The sequence below is a fragment of the Actinia tenebrosa genome, unplaced genomic scaffold, assembly GCF_029948245.1.
Source record: "Actinia tenebrosa isolate PJP-AT-01 unplaced genomic scaffold, QUT_ActTen_1.0 PGA_scaffold7__59_contigs__length_16204524, whole genome shotgun sequence".
NCBI lineage: Eukaryota > Metazoa > Cnidaria > Anthozoa > Actiniaria > Actiniidae > Actinia > Actinia tenebrosa.
This window is the reverse complement of record NW_028292584.1, coordinates 9,959,371-9,977,729: the sequence shown is the minus strand read 5'-3', so window position 1 is coordinate 9,977,729 and position 18,359 is coordinate 9,959,371. Positions and strand designations below refer to the sequence as shown.

The window sequence follows — 18,359 nt, the reverse complement described above, 5'->3', positions numbered from 1 at the left end:
TAAGGTTCAAGCCTCCTGCAATGAAAATAAAAGCCACTTTCATCGATGATATTCCAGTAGCTGACATCACGGAAAAAGAGCTTATTCTGCCAACAGTCATTCGGTCTTAATAATAGGACATTTGGATGAATGTTTTCTTTAATAGACGGTGAAATTGTTTCCACAAAGATAGATGTATTTTCTAATGTTTTTATGATATTTCTTCTAACTAAATAGCATTTGAATAGCCGCCAGTAATAACCCTTTGGCTTGTGCATTAATAATAAATCGATAATCGTTAAGTTTGGTAGAGACAGAATTTGTTGATCTGGCTTCCAATAAACATTTTGTGCAATGTTCAACATGACGAGATTTGGTAGCTCTTGGTGAATCAACGTTGTTTCCCACTGTTTGATAATGTTGTCTTGGAGATTCCTGTTTCAAAAAATGTTACAATGAAAGTTATTATTCAGTGGATCAAAACAAAAGCAGTATTTATAAAAGGTTGTGACACCACTAAAGAAATTAGTTAACCGACAATCAGGTACCCCATCAACAACGCATTATTAGTGTCACTTACAATTCCCGTAGTTTTGCAAGTCCTGCAAATGCTCCTTTCACTAATGGCGTTAATGTTGTTAGAAGATAATGATCTGTACAGATATACATACATACATACTTTATTACTTTATCCCTTTACAGGGCTTTTCAGAAGCATTGACAAATACAAATTACAATATGATATAAAAGTTAAATATAAATGCAAATACAAGTTTAAATCTACTAAGATAAAATATACTATTGCCTTCAAAAAGGCTCGTGACAAGAAAAACACATACATAAACACACGTGCCACTGCAGCACCTAAGGTGCTGACTATAGGTAAAATCAATAGCATATGTGCTCATTCACGCAAATCTCAAATCAAAACATTTAGACATGGATGCATATTCATAAGGTAAGCTCAAAATGGAAGCTCCATAAAGAGAGAATTAAGAAATAGAAACAAGGCTTATCAATACTCACAGGTAAATTAGATTTGAATAGTTTTTGAACGAGTGTTGGGGGATAAACTGAATATTGTTCCTAGAAACATTTCTTAAATGAAGAAAAATCAACAATATTCATTATTGCACTGAATTATAAGAATAATGAATAATGAATATAATATTTCACAATAATAAGAAACGTATTCGGTAACGCTACAGCGAAGCATTGAAGCATAAAAGAAACTCCTTACAATCGAGCAACATCTTTGGGAGAAATGATGATAAACTTCAGGTCTGTCACGCGACGAAACTGACATCTTGCGACGACGTTGATCAAGGATGCACTTGCACAGGTACAAGCCATGGAGTCACATGCTTCGCAGGCAGTCCAATTAAAACCTCCAACTTTTGAAGAAAAAACTAAAAGAACTGTTGCTGCAGCAATCAAAACCTGGACATAGTTTCAAAATAATAAAATCTTTATGAATATCATAATCATAATTATTTTTCATGGTCGCTATGAACTTTCTACCATGATATAACATCGAAAAAAAACCCCTTTGGATGCATTAACCCTAAGGAAAGATTTCAATCTTTAAACCATCTCATTAATAAAACTAAGGGAGGAACGAACGAAAGAACGAACGAACGAACGAACAAGCAAACGAAGAAACGAAGGAATGAAGGAATATAGCAAAATCCAAATTCAGTTTGTAAATGTTATTGAACAATATCATTATGAGGAACACTATTGTGGACTTTTTTCGTAGTACTGAAATGATTCTTTTATATGGTGCATAATAAAGTACGTTAACTTCACAATATAATAAATAAAAATGTAAAATATTACCTTGAAAAAAGAAGCCATCGGTAATTTGTTGTTTTGCCGAGTCCAACTCAACTTCCCCAACAACACCGTTCTCCATGAGATAATTCTTTCACTTGTACGAGGCACAAGGTCATCCAAGCTTTATTCTAAAATGCAATTGGCTCAAAAGTCTATGAATCTTGAATTTGTCGTTAAAAATACCTTTTCTCTTTACGTATACTTTGACAGCTTTATTCAGTGCTATGGATCATATGCAAATCTTTTAATGAAATCTGTATTTCTCTTTTATTGTTAGATAGAAAATGATTGATATGATATTATAATTTACTTACTTGTTAACTTTTTTAATAACAATTCTCTGCGGGAGGAAAGTAAAATTATACTTAAAAGAGCTTGAAGCTGAATGACTAGGTCCTCTTTTCGACTTTACCTACATGAAAAAAAGAAATTTGTGAGTTGAGAACCAACGGGGTCACTTCACTGATAGCCAGATCAGTTGTATAACTATATTCAATAAAATTAATATTGATTTAAAAAGACTAACAGCTGCATTTCTTTAAACAAATATCGAGCAAGTAAATAAACAGCTGCCCTTTTAACTGAAAGATTTTATGTCATCGTTCCAAGTTAGATTTTCATTAATGTACAAGCCAAGCAATTTTGTTGTTTGTATACGTTCCAACTGTTTATTATTCACCATAAGGTTGGTCTTGTATGAAGCCATGGAGTATCTTTTCGACAACTGTTGGATTGAAAAGATCATGCACTTCGTCTTGTCCGCATTAAGAGCTAGGTTCGAATCACTAGACCACTCTGTAAGTTGATTTAAGGTAGCGTTCATTTCTGCTTCACATTGTTGTAGATCATTATACTTACAGTGTTTATAGACAGTGGTATCATCTGCATATTGATAACAAGTTGTTCGGTGATCAAAGTTATCCTGAAGTTCCGCTAAAAATTGAATATCATGGGCCAAGTATAGAACCTTGCGGAATGCCAAATTCCATGGTAACTTTTGTTGACGTTCCATCATCGACTTGAACAAACTGTGTTCGATTTGTCAAATAATTGAGAACCCACTTCAGGAAGTTCTTGGAGAAATCTAAGTTATGCATTTTTTGGATAACTGATTTAAAGCAAACTGTATCGAAAGCCTTGGAAAAGTCTGCCAACACCATTAAGTTCATTTCACGTTTCTTCATTGCATTAATAATGTCATTCTTTATTCTTGATAACGTCGTGGCGGTAGATTGACCTTTACGGTTACTTTGTAGTTTAGTATATCATGTTGTTCGATGTACTCTACCATCTGGAGGGCAACCACTTCTTCGAAGACTTTTGATAGGGCTGGTAGGATTGAAATAGGCCTCAGCTGGTAATTGGATACTGGATTTTCCCCTTTAGGAATTGGTGATAGCCGTGCAATTTTCCATTCTTTAGGAAAATAGGAATTCTGGATACATTTATTTATAATGCTCGTGAGGGGAACAGCTATGTAGTCGCTTACCATATTCGCATACTTGATGGGTATTTGGTCATCTCCAGTAGAACAATCGTCACGGAGTGTTTTTATAATGCAAGTAACTTTCTTTATTGTTACCTGCCTAAGTTTAAAGAGCTTAGGGTTATTATCCCTTTCAGGCAGGCTATCTATCATGTCCATAAGTTCGTCTGTGGGCGTGGCACGGGAACCAGTAGTTCTGCGAGCTGTTGTTACGAAGTATTCATTAAGGCTTTCCAAGTTTAGTTGTAAAGGCTTGGGGTTTTGTTTTAGAATACGATGAATGATTTTCCAAATGTCACGTGGTTTATTTGAGGATAATGCTTTTTCCATAAATGCCTTACGAGCAGATCGTATTTCTAATTTTAGCTTATTTCTGACGGATCTGTAGGAACACCATGATTCTGCTGAATTTGTTAAACGTGCTTCATCCCGCAGCTTATCCCTTTGTAGTTTTAGATCTTTGATACTGGGCGTTTTATACAATATAGTAATATAGAAGATTAAGGTGGCTGCCTACTTTTGAACGTTCGAATTGAGCCCACGATGAGCGCGCGCTCAAAAACCGCTGAAAAATCTCCAAGACTTTATTGAAGAACCATACGCGTTTTGAGCTTCAACAAGGCAAAACCCTCAAATTTTGCACGGGACTCTATATTTTTTGATAGCTCATTCGAAAAAACTCCTAAAAATCTAGGTTATATCAACATTTTAGGAAAAGTTTAAATCAGGAACACGTGAAAAAATAGATTTTTGTAGGGATTTTTGTTCGACTTTATGAGATTTTTTAAAAGCACCGAAACTACAAAATATGACAAATCAATGTATCTCTCTGTTTTTTTGTCGAAAATATCCATGTATTATTGTAGAATGATTGACTAGCCTTCATTCATGCAATTATATAGTCTGCAAATAACTATTATCTTATTCATCTTAATTTTTTTCTAATCACTTCCGGTGGCGCAATTTTTACTCCAAAAGCTCGTGCGTAGGCTTCCATTAAATGCTGATTATCTCGAAAACGAGCTCGGGACACCCTATTTTTCTTTCCAGATTTGGAATCAGCATTAAATTTCAATTCGGAAAATCGAAGTTTTAAAAAAAGCTTAAATCAATTTCCAAAAGTAGGCAGTCACCTTAAAATGGACCGTTGCTGAAACGCATATTGAGCTTGTCCTGGAATACTCCATTTTACAGTTTCCATTCAGTGACCACAAATAATAGTTCCAAGTCAAGGCTGGGGTTTTCGCGCATAGCAAAACTGTACTTTTTATCATACGCGGAAACTCCAACTTCGACTTGGAACTATTAATTATTCGTGGTCACTGAAAGGAACTGTAAAATGGAGTATTCATTGTCTGGAATGGTATTCACGCTAGCTAGCCAAGGAGCATGTGTACTCCTGTCAGAATTTTGTGCTGAAAGCAAGCCACTAATCTAGAAGTGTAAAGGGGACCTTAAGGAACGTGAACAAAATTTGTGGAAAATTTGTTTTAGGGAGGGCTGAAAAACGTCCCGTAGTATCCCAGCATGGAAACGAGGCTACATCATAAAATCACCTTTATTCCGATTGTATTTCAACGTATTGCCATAAAATGAAGTCAAAATGCATGAATAGCTATTTATAAACTTTCCATGCACTTTAAGGAGGAGAGTTTGATCACGTGACTTCTAGCATGGAAACGAGGCTCTTAATAAAAATGACCAAAAAATCTCTTGTTTCTTTCTATTATTTAAACTCATATTAGTAATTAATGTTCATTGCATTTGCATTTTAAATTTTTGAACTTGATCGGAAAAAGTTTGATTTTCCCATGAAGTAAAGGCAAATTTCATAATTCATTTTAACTAGCTTTCAAAAACGATTTTTTGAAAGGTTTCTTTTGCCAAGTTATCATCATAACTTGTTTCTTTTTAAATAAGGACCAGAGGTTGATCAAGGGGTGTGTCATGGGAGTTCCTTTTCCAGAGAAGCTACCTTGTTTCCAAAGAAGCTACCTGCTTTCAATGCCTTGAGTGGTATTATCAGCAACCAAAACCAATAGAGAAAACAAAGATCTGTCCTTCTGTAATTATACTATACCGCGATCCGCGAAACTAGAAAACAATCTACGGGATTCGAGACATTGGCATCGGCCGTGACCCGGGTATTGCCAAATTCAATGTCCTGGATGTGGTATTTTGCCTAGTATTGTTTTTGATTTTTTTATTTTCGCGGGACGCGGGATTTAGGGATCCGGACCCCTCCTTCCAGACCCTGAGAAATTGTGTCAAGTAACTGATGAAGGAAGATCCTTGCACTGCGAAGTCCAGACTATATACTGCAAGCGAAGAAAAACTTAATGTAATAAAATTAGTAAAGACTTGTTACATCCAAGAAAAGATATCAAAATAAGTCCACTAACACAAAGAGTTAATTTGAAGATTAATTGAAAATTCTAATACTACATAAATGTCGTTTCAGGTGTCATAAAAATGAATCCCTTTTTTTAAGTGGATGAGTGAGTGAGTGAGTGAGTGAGTGAGGGAGTGAGTGAGTGAGTGAGTGAATGAGTGAGTGAGTGAGTGAGTGAATGAATGAAGGAATGAAGGACTGAAGGAATGAAGGAATGAAGGAATGAAGGAATGCGGAATGAAGGAATGAAGGAAATGAAGGAATGAAGATGAAGGACATTGAAGGAATGAAGGAATGAAGGAATTGAAGGAATGAAGGAATGAAGGAATGATAGGAATGAAGAATGAAATATATGAAGGAATGAAGAATGTAAGGAATATGAAGGAATGAAGAGACGACATGAAGGAATGAAGGACAATGATCGGATAAGAATGTAGGAATGAAGGAATGAAGGAATGAAGTGAATTGAAGGAATGAAGAATGAAGGGAATGAAGGATATGACGGAATGAAGGATATGAAGGATTGAAGGAATTGAAGGAATGAAGGAATGAAGAATGTAAGGACTGCAGTTCCTCTCTCTTTTTCGAGGAATGAAGGAATGAAGGAATGAAGGAATGAAGGAATGAAGGAATGAAGGAATGAAGGAATGAAGGAATGAGGAATGAAGGAATGAAGGAATGAAGGAAGGACGAAGGAAGGAAGGAAGGAAGGAAGGAAGGAAGGAATGAAGGAATGAAGGAATGAAGGAATGAAGGAATGAAGGAATGAAGGAAGGAAGGAATGAAGGAAGAAAGGAAGGAAGGAAGGAAGGAAGGAAGGAAGGAAGGAAGGAATGAAATAGCTTCTAAAAATGCTTTTTAAATAGCGGTAAGTCATCGAGTGTGTATGTCCCGGTTTTTCGGCCTCAAGCACCCGATCAATCTGTATTGAGAAGAAACTTTAACATTTTACAATCGGAGATGTTCGCTTTCAAAAGGCGTGTTAAGTGTTTTGTAAAGGCGTTAATAGAAAATGGTAAAATTATCGGATCAGTGATGAATTGCTATACAATACAGATCAACGCAGTGCCTGGTGTTCTTGATCATTTGCAAACCTAAGTTCTAAAAGTGTACGTTGCATTTTTAAAGCTCTTGTGTGGAATAGCTCTTTTATTTTGTACCTTGACGGCTGGCGGTTGATAGTTATCCACATCTTTCCAATTGCTGCTAATGGTTTGCGGTTTGAAACGAAAGGAAAAGCTTTGTCTTTGGTCTTGTTGGTTGTCACAGATTCCTCTAATTGTGATTGTTTTACCACGAGTTATGTCTTGTGTTTTCAGTTCAACTTGGCATTTGTCAACTGCCGCTTGTCTTCTTTGTGCTTTGTACTTTTGGGGTATCAACACAGACACTACTACACTGTCAGATCCAGGGACATTCATGGTGGGTAAAATAGGAACAGTTGGTCTTAAGGTAACTGTTATGTTCTCTGCTACGTTGCATTCTTTGACAATCACGTGACGTGGAGAAACCTGGAAACATTTACAGATTCTATCAAATCATGAATGCACATTTTTGTCACTTAATGTTACTTATCAAGTCAAAAAGTCCGAATATCAAAGAGACAGACAGTTCTAGGCCAAATGAATTTAGTAAAAAATCAGAAAATCTAATCTAAAAAGGAGACAAATTAGGACGCAAGTAAACAACAACAACAAAAGCGCTAGTAGCAACAGCAAAAGAAACTACAGGCTGGAACCTACCTCGATTCCTACGTAATAATGATTACTGTCTTTTCCTTTTGCTGTCCATTTATTTGTCTTTTTTGTAGAGAACTTCATGAAAATTTTGCACCACACCTGTTTATTTAATTTTATTAACATAAATTTAGACATTGCGTAAAAGCGGAGCTCCCAATAGGCAAAGGGAACCAAGACTACACAAAATTGAAAGATGGAAATAAAATCGGTAAAAGAATTCCAATCGTTTAATTTTTATTCGAGATCAAGATGTTATCCTTTTTAAAAGAATCGTTAAGTAAAAAAAATCCAAAATGCACTACATCGTTTTCTTCGCGCAAGGCTTATTCGTTTTCGATCTTACTTATCTTCCTTCCTTTCAGAATTCCTCTAATATCATCACCAATAGACAATTTGAGGTTTTCTATTCCAGCCTACGTGTCAATCTCTTGAGAACAAGATTCTTCGTATCAAATGTACATCCATATTAAAATGTATCATCTCACAACGTAAAAAAAACTCTAGGGAATTGCGCGTTCTCTGAAATGGGAAGACCATTATACCCAAGCTGAATGAGTCTATCAACATACAGTGACTGTATATGATTTGGCATATATCTTGCAACTTACCGTGTCGCCTAATGCAAAGTGATCTGGAAGTACAATGGAACTTTGCCTTCGTGTACAATCATTCTGAGCATCTGCTGGCTGGTCTGGAACACACCACATGTCCTTCATGACAGGTTTAGTTGATCTCCCATACCATTCAACCAGGTATGAGACGTTCCTCCACACAGGAAAGTCAAAACTGCAAACCATCTCCATCTTGGGCACAGCAGAGTCATTACGGTATGACACAGATGGCTTAGGAACGTAGATGTTTGGAAAATCTAAAGTCATGCGATATTTTTAGAAACAATAAAAATCAAATAAGTCAGCCTTTTGCATTGTCGTATCGTTCAAAATCGTATCGTTCAAAATCGTTACTAGAATTTTTAGCATTTTATTGACATTTTCGAAATATGAATGAATATTTTAAGGAATATTATTTGTTGGGTTGGGTTGGGTTGGGTTGGGTTGTGTGGGGTGGGGTTGTGTGGGGTGGGGTTGGGTTGGGTGGGGTGGGGTTGGATTGGATTGGATTGGGTTGGGTTGGGTTGGGTTGGGTTGGGTGGGGTGGGGTGGGGTGGGGTGGGGTGGGGTTGGGTGGGGTGGGGTGGGGTGGGGTGAGGTTGGATTGAATTGGATTGGGTTGGGTTGGGTTGGGTTGGGTTGGGTGGGGTTGGGTGGGGTTGGGTGGGGTGGGGTTGGATTGGATTGGATTGGGTTGGGTTGGGTTGGGTGGGGTTGGGTGGGGTGGGGTAGGGTTGGATTGGATTGGATTGGGTTGGATTGGGTTGGGTTGGGTGGGGTGGGGTGGGGTGGAGTGGGGTTGGGTGGGGTGGGGTGGGATGGGGTTGGGTAGGGTGGGGTGGGGTGTGGTGGGGTGGGGTTGGATTGGGTTGGGTTGGGTTGGGTTGGGTTGGGTTAAGTAGTGTTTGCTTGTTTGTTTGTTTGTAAAGCTTCAAAATAGTTGCTATATTATTTGCGGTTACCGGTGCAATTTTTTCTTCCTCTTGGACAAGGGTCACCTATAAATACATACATATACATATATAAATGGCAAAAAGAAAGATACATTTACAGTTTAAAGTATATAATGCATAATTATTTGCATATGTTTGCAAATATATTTTATATTTTGATGTGTCAGTGCCGGCCACTCCTATATAGAATGGAAGGGCAGGGATGCTCGTCGGAAATTTTGAAAATGATCCCTTAAAGGTACCCGAGGCCTGTGCAGTTGAGCGTGGAAACTCAGTAATAATATTTACCCAAAAGGTACCGATTGGCTATGATCTAAGCGACAGAAGTCAGCTCTTAATGTACAATCGGTAGCTTTAAAAAGCTACATGAAAATAAACTTAATGAGGTATTAAAGTTAACTTTAATTTTTTAATTAAATTTAATAAATTTAACTTTCCTGAGATTTAATGTCCTATTTAAATCTCTTTAGTTAAGTGTTTGGTGAGGTTTCTTAAATTCACTTAAATCAATGTAAATCTAGGTTTAACGACCTTTAATCTGCGCACTTATACAGGATTAAACACCAATGTTTTGCTGGTTTCTTGGTCTTTAAGTTGAATTTAATCGTGTTAATAAATCCATAAATAATAAATTTTCATTTGGTCTTACAGAATATTTAAGGTTTATTTTATTGCACTTAATTAATCAATACAATTATGATGAATTATTGCCATTACTCTCTACTTGCTTTACATTTTTCTTCAACTGATGCTATATTCCTATAGACTTCATTGATGCGGTACAAATTTGGCTGCATTTAGTCCCTCCAGCTCAGTTATCTTTGCCTTGTCATAGGTAGAATAAGCCGTTGCTCTTGTCACAAAAACCGATATATCGTAAGTGTTCAATTCTTCTTGGTTTATTGAATTGGTCTTGAATCCTTCTTGCTTTGTATTATTATTAATATTAATATTATTATTATTATTATTATTATTATTATTATTATTATTAATGTTATGTATCATCTTGGCCTCTTCTCTAGTTCTGTCCGTCATTTATCAAAGTCAAAGCAAGCAAATCGAATTTTTCCACGGGCTTTTCTTATTGTTCTTATGCTCTCCATTCATGATCACCAGCAATAACGTAATACATCAGGGATGAAACGAACCGAAAATAAATTTCCTGAATAGCAACTGCCATTCTGTTCCATCGTATTATTTCAGGTGTCTTATTTCCGTTCAAAAACTCTAAGAGGTGCCGGCTTAATTTTAGCTTTTAGATATGTGGCACCCTATGTTGTTGCCTTGACCCCCCGCCCCCATTGACCCCCTTTCCCCCCATTTCATCCCCCTGCCTACTCCCCTATTCAACATCATAATAACACATTACGTATTGAGCAGTGACGTCCACTTTGTAGCCATCCTGGACAACAGGAGTAAGTATCAGTGTCGTCCCTCCATGATTCAGAATCACTGTCACCGCTGCCGCTAGCGTTAAGCGGGGGAGGAATGTTAAAAAATAATGTTAATTATGTATATGTGTATCGATAATAAAATAATGAAAAATTGAAGCTTAAGGTATCATAAGGTTATTATTTAAGTAAATGCCAAAATTAACTTGATGATTTGACAGAGAAACAGGTCCGTCACTATTTTACCTGTTTTCGTCACACAAGCCGAAGTCACAGTCTGCTTGAAAGCTTGTTGTAGTTCCATAACACACATTATCTCTATAAGAAGTGAAAGGAAAAAAGGTGATATGGTTTTATTTCCTAAAATCGTTATTTTCAAAAGGTTAGATAAACTTCCAAAAATATTCAACATTGCTATCGAATTTTCAAAAGTCACTAAATTTATATTTTTCGTGGTGCTTGTTTCGTTGTTCCCGGCTAGTCTCTCCCCTGATGCCTTCGGTCTAGAACTTTTTCTTGCTTGATTTATACACCCAAGGGCAGAAGGATTAATTGCCGTCAGGTCCGAAATCCATACGACGCCTCAGCTCTGCCGATGTCTCGGGAGTATGGCAAAGTGGCCGAATCATGTTTTTAAATATTCTATTCGTGAATTGATCATAAGATAATAAATTTTAGGAAGTAAGATTACATGAGATTGATAATATAATATTTTTGAAATTTCTGTCCCTCTTTTCTGGTTTGAAATGTCGCCTGCTACATCTTACTGACAAGACTTGTTTCATTTAATCAGCATTACAGCCTAAATATGCTTTGGTCATATTTATAATAGTTTCAGGAGAAAATCTAGGATTTTCTAGAACTTGTGTACAACTTTGTTACGAGCCAAGTTTCACGACAAGTTTCAGGCTCCGTGCAACGATCTATTGAAACTTTGCTTCCAACGCCGTAACCCAAGTTTCATCTAAACGTTTTAATGTGTAAGAGACTGAAGTTATCGATTTTTCTTTTGCCCGTCAAAGATCCCAAATTCCAAATTAAACATATTTTTTGGCCTTTCCTTGGAAAATATATTTGCCTTGAATATATTTTTCCAAACGAAATACAAGCAGTGGTTCTAGTTTTAAGGTTAGGGCCTACCCAAACTGAAAATATTCATGAGCGAAATTTATTTACATTCGTTGCCACGACATTTTAATAAGGAATGTTTACTGTGGGGATACAAAGAAATCAAATTTAAGTCATACTGGAACCAATCAGGAGCATCACTAAATGAAGCCTAGATAAAGCATATATTGAAAAAAAGATAAGCTTATATGTTACAAACAATCATGGAATGAGTGATTGTGATGGGCTGAGCTGAGCTGAGGTCAATAGTATTTAGTAATTTAATAACTGATTTAAATTGCTCTCTTCCGACGACTGGCGTAAGTCTTTTTAATTTTATTATCTTATATTTTGTTTAACTGGTCCCGGTTTGTTTGTTCGCACATTTTTGCTGACATTTCTTCTTTAAATGCTAATATAAATATTTTTCGTTATGTTTCTCTTCATTTCACTTTCAGTACAAAAGATACTATGAAGAAACTTACCCAGAGGGGTCTAGGTCACTTTCTCTGCTCTCTTTCACAACCAAGAGTAAAATAGCAACTGTAGCCAATGTCCGAACGATGCACTTGTGATTCATGTCTATTGATTGGACATGAAGATCTTCTAGTCCCTAGAAAGAGGAAATTCCCCTGTGAAATAAGTCTTTTGAAGCTTAACAGGTCATGAAAAGCAACTTTTCCTTCTTTCTTTCTTGTATTTCTTTTTCTTTTTGTTCTTTCTTTTTTCTTTTTTCTTCTTCTTCTTCTTTTCTTTTTTTTTCCTTTTGCAATGCTCTTTTGAATTGAAATATTTGAACGTGGTCCTGGGGCAATGGGCCACTTGTTAAAATACTTTTAACGGCATGTGCGAATTTCAGGATAATTATATCAACAACCAATTTATTCAGTTAAAAGTAGAAAGACTAAACCAATAAGAAGAACGAAATACCAGAAGATTTAGTCATCTTCTTTCTAGGCTCATGACCTTATAAAAATACAAAAAATAGCTGAATGCTTTCAAGGATATCCTGCTTTGAGTAACTAAATTTAGGAGAGCAGAGTTAGATTGTAAATTCGAATTTATTGAAAAATGCCGTCATGTCATTTAGTGCATTCTTAATGCTTTGATCAATCCGTAAATCAGGGGTGGAAAGGCAATCAATTCTCATGCCCAGCTAAAAATAAGTGAGCAACGTACACCAAAATGGCACCCTCTGGACATGAAATTTTATCTCACACAACCCATTGAAATTAAGCCGCTGTGAACATAATAGAAGTTTGACAAAACAATTAAACTTACCCAAACTGCGGTAGACGAATTGGCCAAATCTTATACTGACTTATGAACCCTCTGGGCAAAAAAACCTTTCCCAATTGAATTCCTCTCGGGCGAATTGGAGAAATCTTATTCTTGAACGCTCAGGGCATGTAGTCATAATTTATCTTTCCCTTGGTGATGAGGAATATTTCATCGATATGTGGATGCAATTTCATTTTTCCCTTATAATGCCCATAAGGAGACTCTGCTCGCAGGATAGAATGCCCATGGCTAGTGAGAAGAAAGTCTCAACAAGCCGAACTCATCCTGAAAACGTAGAGTGAAGTAGAAGTTCATATCGAACTTGACATGCACTTCTTACAATCATATGTGAAAATTGTCTAAAAACTGCCGGCAACTAATAGTACCACAATAAATGAATTAAACGAAGTTTTTTTTAAGCGGAGAAGGAATATCCAAAAAGCTATATGACGAGAAATCAGGAAAAATAAAGGAATAAGTTAATCATGCTTATGAAATTATCACTATTATAGAAGAGGTAAAAAGGGGCGAAGGGGACTTACCTATACGGATCGAATGGAGAGAACAGCTCTAAATGTAGTATGAAGAGGCAAATGCTCTGTGCTTAGTAAGTCGCGTTTAAAAATTATTTGAAGTATGAAATGCGGTTATGGTCATCTGAGCAGAATTGGCAAATGATCAATGATCAAAGAAGCAAATGCTCCGTGCTTAGCATATATTCGAAGTATATGAAATGTGGTAATGGTCATCTGAGCAGTGCTTAGTAAGTCGCGTTTAGAAATTATTTGAAGTATGAAATGCGGTTATGGTCATCTGAGCAGAATTGGCAAATGATCAATGATCAAAGAAGCAAATGCTCCGTGCTTAGCATATATTCGAAGTATATGAAATGTGGTAATGGTCATCTGAGCAGTGCTTAGTAAGTCGCGTTTAGAAATTATTTGAAGTATGAAATGCGGTAATGGTCATCTGAGCAGAATTGGCAAATGATCAATGATCAAAGAAGCAAATGCTCCGTGCTTAGCATATATTCGAAATATGAAATGTGGTAATGGTCATCTGAGAAGAATTGGCAAATGGTCAATGATCAATGTTGTTTATAACGGCCCTTATCTCAATCAAAATATCTCACATGACAAAATATGCTTAAGTGCATGCATTGGTAATTTCTGTAAATCGAAGAATTCTTAAACTTCAAATATTTAAAGAACACACTCGGTGATCATTCTATTTCCCTTTCTTGAGCCATAAAACAAGAATTTCACTTAGTTTTTCTAATTCACCTTTTCGGCGCTAGCCCGCGGGGTATAAATAGCTTTAGATTGTGTTACGGTCACCAAAAAGTTCGGACATTGTTCTCGAATTTCCGTACAAATTTACTGATTCTAAATGAACTATTTACTTGGTAGTGTTTAATTAGTTCTCTAAATACAAGTAAATAATCATTTTTCTAGTTTGATTGAAGCTGTTCTTACTGCTGTTACTATAGAAAAATAAAGAACCTAAATTTTCTCTTTAAAGTCAGTCAATTTGTATGGAAATCCGAGAACGATGTCCGAACTTTTTGGTGACCGTAACACAATCCAATCTAGCGCCGAAAAGGTGAAGTGTGCCAAATATAAGTAAGAGTTTGATATCCTATGTTTCATAAATTTAGATTATTCTGCTCTCTCAAGTTTGATGACTCACGATCATATCACAGATATCATTGTCGAATGCCAGGAAATATCAATTTAGGTCAATTTGGGGGTTAATTGCACTAACGTAGCTTCCCCTCGGCAGAATGTTACCGATTATGTTTAATCAAGACGCAGAATTTATAAAACTGCTGCACGAATAGGATCGTCTACTCACAGGCAGCCCAATCTCTTGTTCTGTTGTGTTGTAGTATTTGAATATTATGTTATTAGAACGATTTCCCATAACGGGGTTAAAAATGCTGCTTTATGAATTTTTTTCACTAAAAAAAACAAAACGATTACTCTTGCGTTACGAACATAAAGCAATTCATCCTATTCGCATCATTTTTTTTTTGCAAAGAGTTAATACCAGAGCGAATTTGTAGTTGAATGCTATCAGCAGTGTATGGGAAAGGACTGGGACAGAGGCGTTGGTTCAATGTGTAAATCCAGAATAGCGGACACAGGACTTATCGAGCGAGTTGGTCAGCTCTATATATATTTGGAAAGCGGAGAGAAGCAGCTCATGACAAGAATGAAGGGCACAGTCAAGAAAACGGTTCAGACAGGCCACAGCTGATCCTGACACAAAGCCTCAATCTAAGGCAATAGAAAAGGAGAATATTTAGCAAAGGTATAGATGAACTAGTACGCCAGTTAGAAGACGCCTAAAGAGAGAAGAAGAGATGCTGTCAAAAACAAGATTGAGTGTTAATTTTTAGTTATGTCCTCATCAGACTCTCGAGAATCTGATCAATCTGAACAAGAGCTCACTCAACCAACCAAGACGAGTAAGACGAGGAAAGCGTCAGACGCACAAGAAGTGCACCAAAAGATGTGCGAAAAGGCAATGGATACGATGGATGTGGTGAATACTCTCCGAGCAAAAGTTCAAAAACATCTGAAGAAAAATCCTTATATCTCATCCAGTGTGTGCCGCTTAATTAATTTTTTTTGTTCATTCACGCTCAAAAAGCGATAAGAATGGTAAAAAAAGAAATCAACAAAATCGAAATAAATTAAGGCATGGACGAAAAAGCTGTGTCGTTTGTTGTTCGTTGAAATTCTGACCTCGTTCGTTATGAGGTATATTTCAATAAAGATGGTCTCATTAGCATTTTTAACCCCGTTACGTAAAATCGTTCTAGTTAGTTAAAAACTATAACTTCGTAAAAACGCACCAAACTGGCTTCAAAATCAGCAAAACATCAAAACATACAACAAGCTATCGAGGAAAGTCGTTTTTGTTATTAAAAGTACTAATTTTACACGCTACGAAATATTACTGTTAACATTCAAATACTACACACAACAGAACAAGAGATTGGGCTGCCTGTGGTTCATTTAGTTTTATTCATTCGCTGTAGTCCTTGACATTTATACTTTTATTTTATATTTCTTATACATGCAATGGTGAATATAAGTTTTAATTCGAACCCTGTGACGAACGAAATACTGAAGTTACAAAGTATATAATGTATATCGCATCTAACGTCGAAACAGCTACTCTATCATGCACAATTCTATTCAATTCCCAATAAGATGACGCTAGCATGCAAGATTACACACATGCACACACAGAAAAGCATAAATCGAAGTCTTTTCTTCCTTTACTTCATTTGACGCTTGAATTTGGGGACCTGAAAAAGAATAAAAAGAATACATTGAGAGTTTTAATGAATTTTGGTCAGCTGAATTATCATTAATTTATTGGTTCGTAACATCTAGTTACAGCACAGGAAGCCCGCCTGTACATGAACAAATAAATCGATAATGAACTCTGGGTTTCCTGTGTTGATATATTAAAAAAGACTCTAGTACGTTAGATTCAAATTGCTTTGCGTTATATGTTTAAGTTAATCTGCTTTCGAGTTACTGGTTTACCAGAAATTCAACGGCGCCTTGTTTCAAATCTCAACACAGAAAACCCAAATACTTTATCGATGTATTTGTTCTCCCACACGATTAAGGAATTCTATTCAACCACAATGCTCTGCGTGCCCATACTATTGTTTGCCTCGTTGCCTTTTATCGTTCTTAAACGGTCTTCGAAGCTCAGTTCCCAAATTTCTCAGTCTTCCAACTGATAGCCATCGCAGCTTTCAAAATCTACCTTTGACCTGATAGATTCATTGCCCCTTTTTGAAAAAAGCTCACGCAAAGAATAAAGTGACTATGTATCATTATATTATGATGGTCAGCAGCAGTAAGGGGGACTCGCGAATCGCCGGCATTGCCAAAAATCACAAATCGAAAAACACCAGGGGGGGGGGTGGGGTTTTTGGAGCAGTGACGAGGCCCTACAGGGGGTCTTGCGCGATCGGGTGGCAGCGCGAAAAGTCCCTTACTGCTGCTCTGTTGGGTACTGCAAACGGAGGTTAAAATATTTGTCGGATATACGATGCATGAATGTAAGAAGTTCACCAATGACTTCTGTGTGATTTGTCTAAGACCTAAAGTTATCGTACCTAAGCCAGAACCCTTTTGGTGTTGTGGTAAAAAAATGCAAATAGAAGACGACACGTCAGCACAGTGTTACGAGTGTGGTAAGAATATTCGTAATGCCGTACCAAATGCTACCAGAGAGCAGTATTACGCCAATGGAGGTCGTAAGAAGACCCCATATAAGAGAATAAGATACTTCCGAGACTGGATGAGTCATATCCAAGGTTTACATCCGGTATATTTAGACGATGAAATAAGGCAGAAAATCATAGACCACTTAGAAGAGCCAACCCCACAAAGTCTACGAAAGACATTGAAAAAATTAAAACTAGGGAAATATTACAAAGCTATTCCCTATCTTTTGTCTGAAATTACCGGTAGGCGTATTCCTCATGTCCCAGATATGCAAAGGGCCGAGTGGTTATTCTGTCGGCTGGATAAGGATATTCCTTATTACCCCGACGTAATTTACAAAATATTTTACAAAATAGACCCCAACCACCCCCTATTAGAATGGATTCCGAGAAGATGAAATGTGCAGTCGAAATCCCCCTACGTTCTTTTCAAAGCAGATGTCTACTGAGCGAGTTTTCTTTGGAGCTCCTCTTTTGCCTCCTGGTAGATCTTTTTGCGAGATTCCTCGGAAAGATCTTTCACGATGGTTTTTTTATTACCCGACTTTAGCTCCCCGTATTTCTTTTCCTCCGCGAGGATCAAAGAAAACTCCGTGTCGTCTATGCGGCGGTCCCGCAGAGCCTGAGACACCAAGTCGGCGATGGTGTTAGCCTTTGCTCTTGCTAGGGCTATATGAGTGTCGTGCTTGGATATCTTACCGGACAATTGCTTCATAATGCCTGTCGTAACAGCGGAAACAATGCCGCAGACGGCTCCAACGCTGGCCAAAGGAACGCCAACGACTATTCCAGGCCCGGTAAGCGAAGTAGCAACGCCAGTGCCTGTTAACGCCACGGACATGGAGCCGGAAGTTATCGCGATTTTATGTAGTATGCTTCGGGCTCTGGCGTACTTTTTCCTGACCTCTTCGTAGTGTTTCGCTTGCCCTTCCAAGTAAGCCAGTATTAAGTTCGCTTTATTCAGACGAAAGTTCTCGGCGTTTAATTCGTTGGGAACATCTGGGTACAACTGCGGTGCTGAAGGTATAACATCCATTATATACTAATGTACGACGCTTTTGGGAATAACATAGAGGAGCAGCCACATCACGACAACCGGGATTATGCCAACTGGAGAGCATTTAGGAAGATGTTTCCGCATGCAGACCCTAGTAAGTTTGAAAGAAGACCCGATGGGATTTACTATGAAGGCTCCAGGATGTACAGCAATGCGGACTTGGAGCCAAAGAACCCAAAACCCGAGCATAAAGAAAGGCAGCCTAATTTTCCAGAGAATTTATTACCGGCAACGGAGGATTACCCATTTTACGATAACAAAGGCGGCGC

At 37.2% G+C, this 18,359-nt stretch overlaps 2 protein-coding genes across 5 annotated transcripts; both read right to left on the bottom strand.

The window, feature by feature from the left end:
- Positions 1 to 203: 203 nt before the first annotated feature.
- LOC116301197 (uncharacterized) lies at positions 204 to 1,891 on the bottom strand. The gene is made up of 5 exons (XM_089040502.1): positions 1,819 to 1,891; positions 1,220 to 1,419; positions 1,006 to 1,077; positions 560 to 632; positions 204 to 414 (listed from the first exon to the last, which is right to left on the bottom strand). Exons 1-5 carry the CDS (start codon positions 1,834 to 1,836, stop codon positions 205 to 207), a joined length of 573 nt encoding a protein of 190 aa, XP_088896628.1. The 5' UTR covers positions 1,837 to 1,891; the 3' UTR covers position 204.
- On the bottom strand, positions 1,832 to 13,701 carry LOC148905555 (uncharacterized). Of its 4 annotated transcripts, none has more exons than XM_089040496.1 (10): positions 13,318 to 13,700; positions 11,980 to 12,107; positions 10,634 to 10,705; positions 10,366 to 10,463; positions 9,006 to 9,041; positions 8,041 to 8,300; positions 7,436 to 7,531; positions 6,854 to 7,204; positions 2,130 to 2,227; positions 1,832 to 1,943 (listed from the first exon to the last, which is right to left on the bottom strand). In XM_089040496.1, the coding sequence occupies exons 2-10, from the start codon at positions 12,072 to 12,074 to the stop codon at positions 1,928 to 1,930; spliced, it is 1,122 nt and encodes a 373-aa protein (XP_088896622.1). In that variant the 5' UTR covers positions 12,075 to 12,107; positions 13,318 to 13,700; the 3' UTR covers positions 1,832 to 1,927. The 4 variants fall into 4 exon arrangements, with proteins under 4 accessions (XP_088896622.1, XP_088896623.1, XP_088896625.1 ...); XM_089040497.1 differs by lacking the exon at positions 13,318 to 13,700 and adding an exon at positions 12,776 to 12,851; XM_089040499.1 differs by lacking the exon at positions 7,436 to 7,531 and having other exon boundaries at positions 13,318 to 13,701.
- Positions 13,702 to 18,359: the final 4,658 nt, after the last annotated feature.

Coding starts and splice junctions, on each gene's coding strand:
- LOC116301197 (XM_089040502.1), bottom strand. Junction 1,078..1,219: donor CCCAAAGATGTTGCTCGATT/GTAAGGAGTTTC, acceptor TCTTCATTTAAG/AAATGTTTCTAGGAACAATA. Junction 633..1,005: donor TATTCAAATCTAATTTACCT/GTGAGTATTGAT, acceptor ATATCTGTACAG/ATCATTATCTTCTAACAACA.
- LOC148905555 (XM_089040496.1), bottom strand. CDS start 12,074: ATGAATCACAAGTGCATCGTTCGGACATTGGCTACAGTTGCTATTTTA. Junction 9,042..10,365: donor TGGACGTCACTGCTCAATAC/GTAATGTGTTAT, acceptor ATGTATTTATAG/GTGACCCTTGTCCAAGAGGA. Junction 8,301..9,005: donor AGGAAGAAAAAATTGCACCG/GTAACCGCAAAT, acceptor GCATGACTTTAG/ATTTTCCAAACATCTACGTT.